General features: G+C 46.0%; 1 protein-coding gene across 1 annotated transcript; it reads right to left on the reverse strand.

Moving 5' to 3' along the window:
- Positions 1-10,354: 10,354 nt before the first annotated feature.
- On the reverse strand, positions 10,355-17,680 carry mbip (MAP3K12 binding inhibitory protein 1). The gene is made up of 9 exons (XM_080012917.1): positions 17,555-17,680; positions 17,026-17,142; positions 16,656-16,889; positions 15,975-16,071; positions 15,250-15,315; positions 14,495-14,653; positions 13,740-13,837; positions 10,759-10,797; positions 10,355-10,644 (listed from the first exon to the last, which is right to left on the reverse strand). The coding sequence occupies exons 1-9, from the start codon at positions 17,657-17,659 to the stop codon at positions 10,537-10,539; spliced, it is 1,023 nt and encodes a 340-aa protein (XP_079869043.1). The 5' UTR covers positions 17,660-17,680; the 3' UTR covers positions 10,355-10,536.
- Between the last annotated feature and the right edge of the window lie 10 nt (positions 17,681-17,690).

Consider the following 17,690-nt stretch of genomic DNA (forward strand, 5'->3'; position numbering starts at 1 on the left):
GGCCGTTCTCCTGTACCTATTGGATGGATACGAGCCTGTCTACGGACACCGGGTCTGAGCACCGCAGCCCTCCGACTCGTCTCTCAGCGCCCTCTCAAACGCACGCGGAGCCAGGCGACCATCCCCGGCGCGGTGGCAAGGCTCACAAAGCGCTGCCGTAAATGGATCTGCCAAGAACTGAGGCTGATTTCTCCCGGAACGTGTAATTTTCTCATTTCGCTCACGGGCGTTGGGCCCTACACCAATTAGCGCGGGGCTCTGACCTCAGACGTCTGAACCAGGAGACGCGGCGGAGAGCGATGCAGCACATGGTGTTCCTCAATCAGACGCTGGCACCCTCCTCCTCCTCCTCCTCCTCCTCCTCCTCCTCCTCCTCCTCCTCCTCCCACTTCTTTTTCTGCATTTTTTTTTCCCACAGCCCTCAAATCATCTGCGTATACATTATTCATTTTACCTTGGAGGTAATTGGCGGTTTATTATGACCCCTCTCTAGCACCGAGGGTGTCATTATGCATCGGCTTCAACTTAACTTTATAAAGACTCGGGGTGACGTGTTCCTTTATCCTCTTAAAGAAGCCTTGCGAGAAGCCGGAGTCTGTTGTGGCACTAAGTTGACTTATTAGAAGTTTTCAGTCGTAGCATAGCTATTCGTGTGAGACGTGAGTGGAAACTGGAAGAAACATAAGAAACATATACTCATGATTAAATAATCCAATTTTACAGAAAACGGACACAAATCAGTGTACTCTCTGCTCCATCACCACCAGCTACTCTCATTACAGTCATTGAGTACTTTTATCGAGTTATTTTCCAACTAATTATGGTACTTGACTATTTTCAGAGACTAGTCTTACGTCAGTCAATTGTAATTACAATAAATCAGGGGAAAATTATAAACTATTTTAATTCCAGAGCCAATAAAAGCAACCTATTTCTACGTGATTAAAATCACTGATGTAGACGTGACATTGGAACTATGGTAGGTTTATTGTCATTGGTTGATCTGAAATGCATTCCTTTCTCTTCTTAAATGAAATAATTACTTTCACACGTCTTCAGAAGTGTGAAGCATACTTATGTATGTATGTGTTTTTTGCGGTGCCTGAAGTGGGCTGCTACTTCGACGTTTCTTTCTCACAAGCTGCTGGTAAACTGTTCTGCCCTTCCAAGTGTACAAGTCAAGTGGACATATTGTAAAATATATCATATTGAGTCTGAGCATGTGAGCATGCAAAATGCAATATCATATTTTAGTGAGTTGGACACGGGGAGAACCAACACATATTTATTTCCAATTCAAGCACTGGAGGTTTGGGAGATTTTTTTTAACCAGAAGGTCATTGGTTTATTTATCATTTGTACCTTTTTTTCTAAAAATAATTGCTTGTGTGTGTTTGAAAAAGATTGTGTTCCACAAACATGCAGGCTGAAAAAAAAACCTCAATATGTTATTACTTTTAATTACTGTTTAAATGCTGTTATGGGGTTTGTACTACACTTCAGTCTCTACTTTCAACATATCGATATGTTAATGCATATTTTGGCTGGTATATTGTCTTCCTATGTAAAGCATATTTTATTTATGTATGTATGTATGTATGTATGTATGTATGTATGTATGCATTTGTGTATGCATGTATGAAATGATGTATGTTTGGAAATGACTTGGTGTGACCTGACCGGAGATGTAGTGCAGTACCACATATCACCATGAGGGGGTGGGGTCACACTAAACTGCTGCTGCTCTCACCTCAGGCCCCCCCAACAGGAGCTGAATGCCACTGATTGTGCTCGTGTAGCATGAATCCTAGTGCCATTGCTCCATCACCCATGGATTTGTTACCCAAATACTGCGTTTATCAAATACTTGGTCACTGTTATGTATTTTGTTAAATGCAAAAAAAAACCTTGTGCTCAATTAGAGAAGTGAGCCACATTACTAGATAGAAAACCACATGCAATTTTAAGAAAATGTTATGAGGATGAAGTCATTTCCCGAAGCAACTCTTTTGTTTTTATCTTGAATCGTACTTATGTGAATAGAGTTTTGAAACAAATCCGTAGAGTCATAGAGGGAGAGATACAGCATGTGATGTAATTTTAAGTTGTTTTATGTATGCTGTCTTCACTGCATGCATGCATGCGTCTCAGCTGCACGAGTGTGTGTGCGTATGGATGTATGTGCACCTATGCAGCTTGCACACCACCCCCCACCCCCTGACGTGGTTGTCCGTGCACCCCACCGGGCAGCTCTTGGCCTCCTCTTTTCATTGCTAAGGAACCAGCCATTCTGTGTGAGTAATCAGAGCTGTGCCTCCCGGAGCCCAGCCAAGCCTCTCATCTTTGGGCTGCTCAAGAGCTGCTTTAATTAACCATCATACCGCAGATGGGATCGATTTTTCCCCACCCTCTCTTTCTCGCTTTTTCTCTCTGCCCCCTACACCCCCCTTAGCCAGTCACTTGCTCCGTCTCTGCCTTGCTCTCTCGCACTCTCCATCCCTCTCTTCCATCTTTGCTGCTTCTCTCCCGCACCCTTCCCTCCCATACACAAGTCCCATAATTGCACTGGAACAGTGCCAGCCGCCATTTGGGCCCCAGACTGCAGGGCCTCTCTCTCTCTCTCTCTCTCTCTCTCTCTCTCTCTCTCTCTCTCTCTCTCTCTCTCTCTCGCTCTCTCTCCCTCTGTTTCTCTCTCTCTTTCTGTCTGTCTCTCTCTCTTGCTCTCGCTCTCACTCTCCCTTCTCCTCCCCAGCCTCTGGCCTCACCTGCTCAATACCTTATTAGTGTCGGGATCTGTAGAGAGCCATTGCGGATTAACTTAAGAGATGTGAGATTGATTTCTGCCCTGCAGATAAAATTGAAGTTTGGTTTGTGTGTGTGTGCGTGCGTGCGCGTGCGTGCACATGTGCGCGCACGTGTGCAAGAGGGAGTGTGTCAGAGAGAAAGTTAGATAGAGTGTGTATGTGTGTGTATGAAGATCTGAGTGTCAGAGAAAAGATTGCAGGGGAGGGTAAGAGAGAGAGGAAAGACAGAAAGAGAAATAGAACAAAGGTGTGTGTGTGTGTGTGTGTGTGTGTGTGCGTGTGCGTGTGTGTGTGCGTGTATGTGTGTGTGTGTGAGAGTGAGAGTGTGAGAGAGAGGACACAAGCCGATCGCATGTCTCTATGATACAATTGTGCGGGGACGTATGCGAGTGCACACGCAGGTTGTGGTGTGTTTGTGTTTCGGCTGTTTTCTAGTATTTCTGAGGGTTTTTGAAACGAGGGTTTACTAATTAACCATCGGAAAATCCACTCGAGCCTTTGCCTCTCACAACTAATTAATCCCCCTTCCTTAACCTTACCAGTGTGTTTGGGTGCGGTGCAATGCCGATCACGCTGCAACCCATGGCATTGTGGGAAGGGAGCCCTCCGTCCTTACACGTTGGCACGCACGCACACACACACACACACGCACACACACACGCACACAGACACACACGCATACATACACACACACTCTCTTGCCACTCTCTTCATTACCATAACCGCTAACAACCCTAAATCCAATCTCAGATTCTAATCTCCCACAGTAATGGTTACAAGAAATTACCTTTCTGCGTAAATAGCCACCATATTGATTATTCATGGGGCTTGTATGGCTCTGACACGGCTAGACACACACACACACACACACACACACACACACACACACATACACACACATATATATATATGTCTATACACATATATATGTGTGTGTGTGTGTGTGTGTGTGTCTGTGTGTGTGTGTGTGTCAACGAGTTCACCGCGGCGGCCAATTGGGCGAGAGATTAACATCTATTTCAGAGATAGCTGATCTTGCCGTGGAGCGGTGGAGAAGGTGTAGCGGGGGGAGACGGGGGGGTTGTGGCTGGTGGGGGGGGATTAGGGTTTAGGGTGGAGGGCTGTCTCCTCAGGATTGCGCTGTAATCACAGGCCTCCGTCTACATGGCACATCTCAAGAGCGGTGTCAGCTGGGCTCTTCTCTGTGTGCTAATAGCAGGGGGTCAGGCCTCTCTCACAAAGAGCTACGTTTGATCCCCAGGTACGGGACGCGCGGGGGAGGGGGGAGGGACGAGGTGCCAAGGCGGAATACTAACAGGGCGAGCTCCGGAGGGGCTTGTTTTTCCACCGCGCTCCGTGTTTGTCGCGCGTCGGCGAGTTGTTTTAACGCCAGGTGTCTCGCGGCGTGTCGCCGGGAACTTTTGTTGCCGTGTATCTACCGTCCGCCGGGATCGCCGCTCCTGCTACGACTCGCGGGCGTTATTAATTATTGTAACTTAGAGAATGAGACGCGTCGGGCCAAACTTTTGGAGCGACTCTGCCCCGGCGGTGCGGCAGCAGGTGCATTGCCTTTGTCTCGGCGCTTTACAGCTGCTGATTTGTGTGGCGGCGTGTATGTGTTGTATGGCAGCCGTTTGGCGGTTGTGTCGCTGCGCACGGGACCTAGGGCCCAGCTGCCAGAGTGAGGCAGAAGAGTCAGACCTCATTGTGGTGTGATTTCCTCCTCTCCTTGCAGATGGAGTGTTTTTGTCAGAGCGAGGGCTACTGTGATTGCCTCTTCGCCGCCGGTGTCAGCCCGGGATAATACTGCAGCCGCCCCCCCGCCCCCCCCCCCCCTGTCCCCCGCAGGAACAAAACAGGATCACCGCAATCCAATTTCTTTTTCTCTACCAAAATGGAATAATTTCAAAGAGACAAGCCCTGGTAGCCACCAAAAGACCTGGCATACTAAAAAAAAAAAAAAATACAAAAAAAAAAAAAAAACTATTATGGCAAAAATTGTGAGAGAGGTGTTCCACCTTTTCCCCCCCTGGCTCCACCAACTGCTCTGCCCAGAGCGCCGCTAACAAGCACAGCCTTCGATGGCCAATGAAAGTCAATTGAGGAGCGAGGCTAGCAATCTCACCAAACACAGTGCTTAAAATGATCCATGAAAGATGCATGCACACAGATTGCAAACGCAGCCCCCCACCACCACCACCGCCGCCAACGCGCCCCCCCCACCACCATCGCCACCTCCAAACGTGCACGCCGCCATATGTCGCCTCCCGTCAGATGCCAGGTTTGGATCTTTACATTCCGAGAGCGGCGGTCCCATCCCGTGACTCCATACATCAGCACGGAGACCTGAGTTCTCAGAGTTCTGCCCCCTTTAGAATCATAATGACACTTCAGTAAAGTGCGGAGGCTGAGTGAGGGCGGGAGCGGGGAGGCTTTCTCTTTAGAAAGAGCTGAGAGCATCTTATCACAGGGAGAGAGGGGGGGGGAGGGGGGGGGCTAAGAGTGTTGTTGTGATGCCTGATTCCATCTTCCCGGGTCATAGATATTCAAGAATCACGCGGCCCTCTCCACTTTACCTCTCCGCTGGCCATACGTCAGCCGGGGCAGTCCTGGAATCCTGGAGGCGGCCGTCGGCGTGCGAGTCCCTGTCCGGAGGCGCGGGGGGCTGTCGGCCATGGGTAGTAACAGCGAAGAGGGAAGGACGGAGGGAGAGGACGGGGCCCCTTCATGTCCCCCTCGCCACCTTCTAGAGGAGGAAGCGAGAAGAATCCTCTCCAGACGGCCAGCGCGCTTGGAGTAACAAGCTAATGACACTTAGCAACTCGGATCCTTGGTAAACACGCATGCATTGGGTGTAAACAAAAGACTCTTTACCGACGCTGCCGTGTTTTAGCGGCTCCGAGGCATAATCATTGCCATTATCGTGAAATTGGTGTGGCACACATCATGTGAGTTCAGCTATGCACGATGGCTTACAGGACAATGACGGAGAGGCAGTCTATTATTGTACAGGGTGAATGAATGAAGAGTGATTGAGTGTGGCACTCCACACCACCTATATACAGCGGAAGTACTGCAGAGAGAGAGAGAGAGAGAGAGAGAGAGAGAGAGAGAGATGAATGAGGTCAGGGGAAGTGGAACTGTCCAGTCCAGGGGCAAGGTTTTGTGGAGAGAGAGAGAGAGGGGGGGAGGGAGGGATGGTGGGGGAGGGCTTGCTCTAAGCAGTGCCTGGGCCAATGCGTGAGGGTTTGGGGCTAAGTGCCTCATCAGCATCCAGCTCAGGTGCTGCCGGGGGCCCACGCACTAACTATGCCCTGACTTGATTGTAATTGCTTGAATTCAACTCCCGCTGCTCCATCCTGGCAATATCGCCGGCACATTTAACTCCAGAGAGCCCGGGGACCTTGTGGCAGGGCCACGGCGAGCAGCTGACGGCTGCTTGTTGAAGTCTCTTTGCGTGCGGGGGAAAGGCCGCGCCTCATAGTCTGTTTTCGGGGCGGGGGTCACAGGTGCGTGCCCCCTCTCTGGGTGTTTGCGAACATAAAACAAGTTGAACGCCATCGGGTCTTCTCTCACAGTGTAGGCGTGCGGAAGGGATTTTTTTTTTTTTGTTTGTCCATTTGTATTGCTATGTCAGCCAAATGGAATTTCGCTTTGTTTTTGTTTTGTTTTTAATCAAGGCATTGGAAAGGATCGTACGGTTCGAATCTCGGATGAGGTTGAAAAGCGACCATTTTTCTTTTTGCCAGCCCATGTTTACCACGTGAAATTCACAGAACAAATCCCCCCACGCGACACTCCAATGATGACAGACGTCGTTTTGATGGACACCCAATTTGCGGAATTTATGGGAACGCGGTGACACTCTGGCCATGGTGAATGAGAGGTTAAAAAAAATGTTAATGTTCTGAGCCGGGGCAGAGAACATCACGGGGGCCTCAAGGTGATTGAACAAACAAGATTTGGCCGTCATCGGCAAAGAGCACGGCATCGACGCGAGCGTGCGGAGGCTGATTTTGCACTGCGTGCGATTTCCATCGATAAATCCCGTAGTTACCAACCGTTCAAGTCGCAACCATTTAAATATTTGTAAAATATTATTTGCCGCTTCTGCAGTAATCTGCGTCTCCCAAAAAACGTCCGAGCTCTGGAAGCCGCTGCAGGGTTAACTTAGAAAACTTAGCCTGTGGTGTTCCTCATCCTGTGATAATAGGCCTGTCTGTAATGAAGAACGGGTTTGGAGGCAACAGGTGGTCTCTTAAAAAGACCAGAGCCACGGCACTCGAGGCGGGGGGAGAAAACCCTGTCATGGCAAAATGTGTCAGAATCTAATGTTCTGCAGAGTGAAAAGGCTGTTTCTCCGCCCTTTGTTCCCGGCCAGAGATTCAGCCTTGTTCCTCATTGTTCGCGGCACAAACGAGCAACAGTCTTTTTTGACACAGAGCCACGGACGAATAAAGACTGGAGCTGACTAGTCACAGGAAAGAGCTTTCTCTCTGGAGGGCTTGGAGCCCATTAAGAGTTTGCGAGATATGAATGGATATGAATCCTCTCCTCCGACCTCCCAAAATAATGCGCGGGGGGGGGGGGGGGGGGGACCTTTGCGAGGCGAGGAACTCCTCTTTGGCTTTTTACCGAGGTTCCCATGCACATGACAAGAAATCGGGGGCGGGGGGGGCAGGGCGAGTGAAAGACTGATCGACAGACCGGGAGTATATCGTTTGTGCGGCATGACTCTTTGTCTGTCTGAAAGGGCGCGCTGCGCCTATCCAGCCACGACGCCTCCACCACTGACACTAATGTTGACGTGTTGACTTTGCCGTCCCGAGCTTAAAGCGGTTCTGCGGCAGAAATTAAACCACCGCGACGACAACGAACCAACACCGCAGTTACCTGGCGGGGGGGGGGGGGGGGGGACATCATAAGCTGTACCTCGTCACACAGGAAGCTATGAGCATAATGTCATTGTGCCCCTGTAATTAAATGGGCTGGATAAAGATAATGAGATACTGTATTTAGCGGGCTGCACTTCATCCAGACCTTCGTCTGCATGCTCTGCTCAATGGGCAAAGACGATGGGTGGATCTAAACGAATCATGCCTCCAAAATACAGCCTTTTGTCCACCTCCTAATCCATTTGTTACACTCAGACCAATTTGTTCTCATTAACCCTCATAAGGGGCCTGTGTCTGAGACAAAAGCTCCCGGGGAACAATAAGCGACCCCCTTTTCACATGGCCATGGTTCTCAAGTGCCGCCCCTCCCCCCCGACCCCTCACTTCCATCCCCCTTCCCCCCGCGGTTGGCCGGGAGGTTCCAGCCTGAGAGGCAGGCGCGGGCGGACAGAGCGAGCGGAATGAGAGGCTCACCTGAAAAGGGGGGAATGAAAAAGGTTTCTTCCCTTTTTTTCTCCGTGATGGGGGGAGGGGGGGGGTGTGGAATGGAATATCTTCCAAAACGCACAATGCGCGGCGTCTTGCATTGTGCTCGGGTCACTCAATCAATCACATCTGAAATAAATCTTGACGTGCGGTACAAAGCGCCGTCGCGGTAGACAGGAAGGGAAGTGGAGTTGCAGTAATTTACGGATTTGTGAACGGGGTGAAATGTTCTGCGTTGGTTTTTTGGCCTTTTTCTTTTTCATCCTCCCGGTTAAAAAATAATTTACAAGTTTAACCTTGCTTTCGTTCTCGAATGACAGCTATCTCTAAGTTACCATTTAAAAAGAACAAACAAAAAAAAACGTACGCACCAAATTTTTATGTACTTACAGGGGACCTATTATGCTCCTTTTTACATGTTGATATAGGTCTGTGAAGTCCCCAAAACATGTTTTTTTTTTGCTGAAAATACCACTTTATGCATTCAAACCATTGAGACATGCCTCTAAACCCGGGTGGTTTCAGTGTGTAGCTTCGATTGTGAATGAGCAGCCAAGACCCCGGTTCTGAGCCAATGGGTTTTGAGCTTAACTCCGGGCTCTGATTTCACCTTATCAGTACACTAAAACCTGTTTCTCAACAAATTTGAGGCGAGAAATAAGCAATCCAGTTTCTCAATCTTCACTCATACTAGATCTACGAGGCCTTGTTTGAAAGTTTGTTCCCTCTTTGGTTGCCGTGCTCCAGGCTTGTGGGAGACACGGGACACTGCACCGGGACTCTCGCACGCGGGGATGTTTTGTTTCATGTAAACATCGGAAAATAAAATAAATACATCTACAATAGACACACTACCTTTATTGATTTTGTTTGGAGAAGGACACAGCAGATGGGATGGAGCTGACGTCAGCTCGCGCAGAGTAGAAAAACACCCTTGGAAGCGGAGCGTTCAGAGAGGTCGGAAGCCTGAGTCTGAACCTTGTCATTAGTTAATCTCATTTTTTGACACTTTGCCCACATCTAATATGAACATCCCACATTTTAACATTATATATATATATATATGACAGAAAATAAGGAAATGCATAATATCTCGAAACAAATCCTATATTTGATATTTTTTTCTATATATTGTTTTAACTGGCACTTTAAACAGCCAGTGCATTTAATGCATTTATTTATAAAAGGCAGTGGAGGATATTGGGAGGGGAAAGAAACTATTGGTCTTGAAGTGTAATCCAACCAACACAATTTTGTGGGTTGCCACTTAAAATACTTAACTTTAAAGTTTAGCATTCAGTGTAGTTAAAGTAAACTTTAATATAGTAAGTAAAGTTCAGGTACTCCACCCTGTAACCATCATTATTTCATCATCAATCTCGCATAATGTTGATTTGTCACCATTTCAAGATTCAAGATTATTATTTTTTTACATTAGTCCTATCATTAGTCATACCGTTTCTATCATTATTTAAGATGAAACTCCTCATGATGAACGCTAATAATGATTTCATACATTCCAGATCGGATTTATTAAAAGATGACAAAGCGCATCCCGGTTGCAGGTGAACAGGCTTGCTTAATTGGTGCAGCCGACTCTCTCCCATCCACAAGCCCCTTGCTAAGCGCAGCCCTTAGACAAACGCAGCACAGTGACTCACACAACACAATCCCATTTAGTGCTGGTTTGTTGTGTCTCTCGTGTGTTTTCCAAACAGATTCTCAGTAATCAGGTCATTTGTTATAATGACGACTATCACCGGTGATCGTCGTCGCACAGCAGCAGTCAGACAAATCAGGTGCTTTCTCCGGCTCACCTCAATTACACAGGCAGACAGGGGGACACACACACACACACACACACACACACACACACACACACACACACACACACACACACACACACACACACACACACACACACACACACACGATATAACTGCTACAAAATGAATTGCAGAGACACAGACGAGAGGAACGCAAATGTCTGAATCTGTGGCAAACTCGACCTAATTGAAGTCACATATTTGTTGGAACAACTGCTGAAGCTGTTCTAAACGGTGTCTACATCCAAGCAAACATTGTGAATTAGGAGCAATAACAGCGATCATTTTCGATATTACAGTATTATGACTATCAGTCATGAGTAACTCAGTTTTTCTTTGCAGAGGGGTTTAAACATTTATTATACAAAGCAATCATGTTCTCCAAAGATCATAACTTCATCTTCTGCTCAACTGATGTCCACAGGATCGGAGGGAATATAAAAACAATGAGGCCGCCAATGATGTTATGATGGTTAAGGCGGTGTGTGTGGTGTGTGTGTGGTGTGTGTGTGTTTATATTCGGGGCTAGAGAGGACATTCTGTTCCGTATCCAGACCCAAATTCGTTCGCCCTCTGGAGCAGCGCTGACCTCACTGCGTTGATCTTGCCGTCCAGCTCCGTCAGGCTGCAAGCCTAAAGGTAGGACATGGAAGTAAGAGACTGAGGTGAGACCGAACACGAACCGGTGCGAACCAGCGCTGCCGTCTGAGCTACTGACACACCGTCTGCAGCGTGGACGCCACTGACCTGAGAACCGGACGTCTTGGGTCGCTTGTGCAGGTAGGCCTGCAAAAAAAACAAAACAAAAAAAAACCATGCGTCACTTTGTATGGGAGTAAATCACAGAGCAATGAACAAAACTACCCGTTCCCATGATATGTTTGTTTGGATAGATAGAAAAGACAAAGTTAGATGGAAAAACAGAAAAGTGAAGGTAAAATGAAATGCACATTTATTTTGAGGATTATTTTTTTATTATTATTTTTTTTTTAATCACAATTTGACAAAAGAGCTGCTTTGAAAAAATGAGAACGTGTAACGTATCAGATTGAGTTTTGGGGAATCTAGAGGCCAGGTCAACACTCTTTGAACTCTTTATCATGTTCCTCAAACCATCCCTGAGCAGTTTTTGCAGTGTGGCAGGAAGCATTATCCTGCTGAAAGAGGCCACTGTCATCAGGGAGTAACGTTGCCATGAAGGGGTGTAGTTGGTCTACAGCAATGTTTAGGAAGGTGCTACGTGTCAAAGTAACATCCACATGAACGACAGGACCCAAGGTTTCCCAGCAGAACATCGCCCAGAACGTCACGCTGCCTCCTCCGGCTTGTCTTCTTCCCATAATGCACCCTGGTGCCATCTCTTCCCCAGGTAAACGACGCACGCGCACCCGCCCATCCTGATGTAGAAGAAATGTGATTCTTCAGACCAGGCCGCCTTCTTCCATTGCTTCATGGGCCAGTTCTGACGCTCACGTGTCCATTGTAGGAGCTTTGGGCGGTGGACAGGGGTCAGCATGGACACTCTGACCCGTCTGCAGCTACACAGCCCCATACACAGCAATCTGTGATGCACTGTGTGTTCTGACACCTTTCTATCATAGCAGCATCAACTTTTTCACCAATTTGCGCTGCAGTAGTTCTTCTGAGGGATCGAACCAGACGGGCTGGACTTCACTCCCCACGTGCATCAATGAGCCCATGGGCGCCAATGACCCTGTCGCCGGTTCACCGGTTGCCCTTCCTTGGACCACCTTTGGTAGGTACTAACCCCTGCAACAACCACCCCACAAGAAAAAAAAATAATAATAAATAAATATATATATATATATATATAGTTATCGTGCTGTGAGACAAGATATTGTCTGGGATTTTTGTTATTGTAATATATTGATATAGTTAAATATTTTCTTTTAGGCTGCATTACAGCAAATTAATGCAATTTCTGGACTTCATATTGTTCAATTAAAGCCTGGTCAAAGCTTGGTCATAAATACATCTGCACAAAAAAAAATGACTGGGACCATTTTACTGAGGCAGAAGGAAAATATAACAAGAAAAAAGAAAGAAAACAAGCAACTGGCTTTACCTTCCAACACACCAAAGATGAAGGGTTCCCTTTATTTGGGGATTTCCTCTGCAATTAGTTAAGGAGCCACTTTGTGTCAAAGTCATTTTGTTTTGTGTTTCCTTTTTTTCTTCGAGTCAAATTGTTGCTACTGAGACCAACTGTGTAAAGCTCTTCAGCAAACACTTCCAAATATTTTCAGAAATTGCAGGAAAAAGTGGCGCTCTGAGTATAAAGGGCCGCACCAGTTTATTCACACTCGACTTCTCCTGCGCTGTTGATACAAACATACAGAGCGTAGAAAATAAATGCAGCTCGTTTAAGCAGCGCGGGCACACACACGCGCGCACGCACGCACGCACGCACTTAAAGCACTTGCTCTGAAATACCCGTAGCCATTTTAAAGTCGCTGTGGTGTAGGGGTGGTGTGGTTGGAGCAGCCACACCTGTCTTGCATCTAGGCAATGGGGCCTGGGATCGGTGTGGCTGTTGGCCTGTCGCCCGTTAGACCAATCAACGAGCAGCAGGTCAAACCCCCATCCCCACACACCCACAGGAGAGGAGCCCTGGTCATGACATGTATCCCATCTGCTCCGGGCTTGTTCCAGCTTGCCCACTCCTGACAATGACCTGGTGTTTTTTCTACTCCATCGCCTGTGTCTCTTGTGTCGGGGGGCCCTGAAAAGGCCACTCGGGTGGCGTGTCGCCTTTGCCTTTTTTTTTTTTTTTTTTATGAGAATGACGGCATGGACAGGAAACCTTGTTCCCAAGGAAAAATACGCTGAGATGCAGAGTGCAGCATCAAGAGGAGCCCATCAATGAGCTCTCCAAAAGTCTGACTTGAATCCGCTGTGATTTATTCATTTTCCCAGCACATAAACCGTAATATACAGTACATGCCATGTGGGACATGATCAACTCTAAAGCCACAACAGTTGACAACGGATCGGTTTTGCTGAGCACTTTTTTTTATTTTGGGCACAATGTTTTTTGACACTCAATCAATGGCTGCGGAACACAATCTATGGCGTATCAATGCCTACCTTTACTGGCTTTGTGTTAGAAGTGTTTTCTTTGTCTTACTCTCAAAAAGTTTTTCCTTTTACTCCGAGGTGTACATGTTCATTGTGTGATTGTTGTATTTTCAGGGATGAATGAAGGACTAACAAGCCTCCGCTTGAAAGGACGCGTTTACTACCAAATTTAAATGGGCAATGAGCGCAGGCTGCAGAGCGGCGTCTCAAAATGTGCCGCTCCCATCACACGGAGGTCTTGGATAAATATATATATATTTTTAAGTTCCATTGTATTTCAGCTTTGAAAGAGTGTGTTGGTAATTATCTACGCTTCTCCCAAGTTTTCCAAAGACATCGCTTCATCACACATTTAAAGTTGTGACAATCCATTGAATGCCAACGTCGTCTTACAAGCTCACCTACGATTTAGAGAAAGGGGAATGCCTCCATTTCTTCTCTTTAAACATTTGAGTCAAAGCAATGAGCGACTTAACCCGAGAGCAGTGGGTCCTTAGTCATTACATACAGACTCAAGGAAGCACTAGTACAAAACATATCTACTTAGTTACAGTCACGTGAGTAGTTGTAATTAGTTACTTCCTCTGCCATATACATATTTAAAATCAATTCAGAGCCGTGAGACTTACAGTGGACTGGAAGTACTCCGGCGAGAGTCCCTCCAACTCCAGAATGCGATCCTCCAGCTTCTTCAGCCTCTGGTAGACGCTCAACGGGATTGGGCCGGCTAGGAACAGGAACCACACATTTTAATGCCCAAAAATGCCAAACAAGGGCTTTTCTGTTATTTAACCAATATTCATGTTTTGCTGACACATACAATAACATACAATACAATAAGAAAATGAGACCATGCGATACATTCTTTCCCCTGGTTAAATTTCCTGCAAAATCTGACGTGGTATAACAATGCACATGTATGTATAGTAAACAATATACCTTGTTACCATACGTCCTGTGAACAGCTGTGGTTCAGAACTACCGATAAGTCTCCCACTCTTTTATTTAATACAAATTAATTTAACATACCAGCACCTAATTATTTCTTAAAGCCACAAATCCTTTTACCACTATTAAAGCCAATGTCAATAATATCATGGCCGTAGCTTAAATTAATTATTTGTTTGGTTTTAAACACTGTATTTTTTTTTAATGTTTTTTTAATGTAGTTATTACAGTGGATTTAAATAATCTGTCTTAAATTGAAGTATTTTGAATGTCTGTGCTTATCCTTCCACAAAAGTAAGCATAATAAATATATTTCAAATGCAAAAAAAACCTGTTACATATAATTAGAGGCATCTAAATGACTAAAATATTATTTTTATGTGGGGGAAAAAAACACCCCCAAAAAACAGAAAAAGACTAAGGGCTTCATCTTGACCTGTTGGGAGCTTTAGATGGGTCTCTATGTTGTGCAGGCGTTCCTCTATGGCAGGATTACCACAGTCTCTGGCCGCTGGGCCCCTCTGCTGCTCCCCAGCCTCTCCATGGCCTCCCCCGCCTCGAGTCTGGGGCCCGTAAGTGTTCACCACCCGAGTCACTGGCCAGCAAAACACACAGACCACAGTAGGACATTTTACCAATAAGTATTTAACAATACAGTAGAAGCGCGAGCGTGCACACACACACACACACACACACACACACACACACACACACACACACACACACACACACACACACACACACACACACACACACACACACACACACACACACACACACACACACACACACACACACACACACACACACTTTTTTTTATTTTTAATTCTTATTTTTTTACATCTACATAGCCATACTGTAGGTACATATTATAATTTCATACTATTATTTTTGGTTGCTATTGTTTCTAGATCTTGAACATGTGGCTTGTGTTTGAACCTTGTTTTGAATTGGCGATCCTGATTTTCTTTTATTGTTTTTACTGTGCACTGCTGCAAAAGGTATGAAAGAAAAAGTATTCCTGAAGCTTTTCTTTCCATACATTCACTCTGCAGCTAGTTGTAACCTCCAATGTTGCAGATTTTCCTTGTACGTACAGATCGTTCTCCCTGTGTTAGTTTTTTTTTTTTTTTTTTTTTTTTTTATATATTCTATGAAGTTGCTGATTTTTACGTACTTCCATTTACTGACCTTTAACATGGCTTTTAAATCCAGGGTAAGGGGTGAATACTGCATCCGTTCTTGCACAGCTATTTTCTATCGAGGGAAAAAAAAAAAAAAACATACAGAGAATTACTTTAGGGAGTTAATTCTCCTAAAAATAATGTGTGTGTGTGCGCATATATATATATATATATATATATATATATATATATATATATATATATATATATATATATATATATATATATATATATATATATATAATGTATGTGACAAATAAAAATCTTGAATCTTGAATATATATGCGCACACACACATATATATACACACACACACACGTACACAAAAACATATATGTAAAAAAAAAGAAAAGGTAATAAGTAGAGGCAACCATTATTTATCGTTGGTGCTTTTATGCGAAAGGATAAATTTTTTTATGCAAAATGTATAAAATGACTAAATGATTAAAAAATGATTTCTGAGACAAGGTTGGTCCAAATTTCTTCAGTTTGATAGTAACGTGGCTTGTTAACCGATAGGGTTTTCAATTCTAAAATCGACCCCCTGTCTCAGTTTTTCTGGCCCAAGCTGGTTTTATTTTGAGGCCGAGCGCGTGTTAGCTACTCCAGCTCCACTCCATGGAGCAGTTCAGCCTGACCTCTCGCCTGTGGAAATCAGCACTCTCCCAAACATTGGCAATCTGTGTGCAGGCTGCCATGCGACCCTGCCCCCAACACGCTCCCATTTCTCACCCTGATTGCAGTCGATCACGTTGCAAAACTCCCGAACGTTGTTTTCATTGATCTCCATCTGCTTGCGCTCCATAAATGCAAATATTCTTCGGTCAATCTAGCCATGAAAACAGAGAGGACACCGATGAGAGCGATACGACACAGAGAGCAGATGAGAAACTGAGGGACATTGATTCATTGTCATATTTTGCCTGTTTAATGTCGATCATTAGGGACAATCAATGACAACTATTACACAGAACTACACAGCAATGGAACAGTTGCCGGTTAGCCGTCAAAAAAATAGTTACATTCCTCGCCATCACCAAATCATAGAGTATAAATGCTGTTTGCTCGACTACCAAAATAAATACACAACAGAATGGGCCCTCTTGTCCTTCATCCACATGCAATCTCAAAGTAATGAGCATCCACTTCATAATCTATCGAGGGCCTGGCCCTCTCTCAAACCCCTTCAGCGATGTGGTCCATTTTACCCAACCACTGCAATGAAGGACCCCTCATTCGCTGCTAAACTCGCTTATCAGGTCTCCATCAAGCATTTGATTCACTGCATCTCTTCATGTGCACATACTCTGGAGCAATTACTTATGATTATTCATTTGTTTGACAGAGAGTAAAGAGGGCTCTGAAAGTGTCACTGCCTGAATGTCTGGCTGATGCGCTACCAGGGGGCCCCACCTCTGACTTCCCTGCTTTAATCTGCACCGTGAGGTCATCAGCCTGCGACTTGCTGTCATCAGCCTCCGCCATTCCGCCCTGGCGGAGGAGGGGGAGGCGGCGTGCAGCCGGCGCCGTCTCCCCTTCGCGCGAGGCTCCAACCGCCGAGGCGGCCGTGCCCTCTGCCGTGTTCTCCTCGGCAGAAGAGGGCTGACGTCCCGCTTCCACCAGTTTCTTGAGGATTTCTGAAACAGACTAAAATGAAATAAAATAAATTAATTTAAAAAAGGATGTCTGGAGACATTTTTGGGCTTCGGTGGCACAACATGATGTGCGGCGTTAGAATGCCAGTGACGGCATCCCTGGTGTTGAGGCGGAGGGAGCTCCTCACCTGCAGCTGGGAGATGTGCTGTTGTAAGCAGCTGTAAACACGTCCATCTGGAGAGGAGGGTAGATCCAGTGCGTCCACGTCGACGCTCACCTTCACCGCCGCTTCCCCAAATTTAAGCTTGAGTCAGAAACAGGCGCGCACACACACAGACACACACACACACACACACACACACACACACACACACACACACACACACACACAGACACAGATACACACACACGTGGACGTAAATATATCTGGTTCGCCTTTTAGTTCCACGAACTTAGGTTTGGAGACGGGATTCAGTATGAGTGAGGGTAAACAGTGAAAACAGTGAAAATAGCGGCTACACGACAGGAAAATGTTTTTTTTTTGTTGTTTTTATAATTTATGAAAAAACAACAACAGGTGAAGCCAGCAGCTCCGTGCACATGCGGATATGTAAATAAACAATACAAAGAATCATAACAATGGGGACCAGGAGCCATGCTGTACGACAGTTGTTCCAAACCAAATCATGGTCCACCGTTTCGTTAAGCAAACCCACCTCTTCCCCGAAGTTTGCCAGCTGCTTCAGGATCATGCATATGCAGTGGCGGTAATTGTCCGTGATGTTTGGCGCGTCGGGACGGTCGCCCTGCGAGAGCTCCATCTTCGCCCTCGCACTTCCGCGTCCGCGGCAC

The sequence above is a fragment of the Zeus faber genome (assembly GCF_960531495.2).
Source record: "Zeus faber genome assembly, chromosome: 13".
NCBI lineage: Eukaryota > Metazoa > Chordata > Actinopteri > Zeiformes > Zeidae > Zeus > Zeus faber.

Coding starts and splice junctions, on each gene's coding strand:
- mbip (XM_080012917.1), bottom strand. CDS start 17,659: ATGGAGCTCTCGCAGGGCGACCGTCCCGACGCGCCAAACATCACGGAC. Junction 14,654..15,249: donor ATTTAAAAGCCATGTTAAAG/GTCAGTAAATGG, acceptor TTTGCTGGCCAG/TGACTCGGGTGGTGAACACT. Junction 10,645..10,758: donor CCAAGACGTCCGGTTCTCAG/GTCAGTGGCGTC, acceptor TCCTACCTTTAG/GCTTGCAGCCTGACGGAGCT.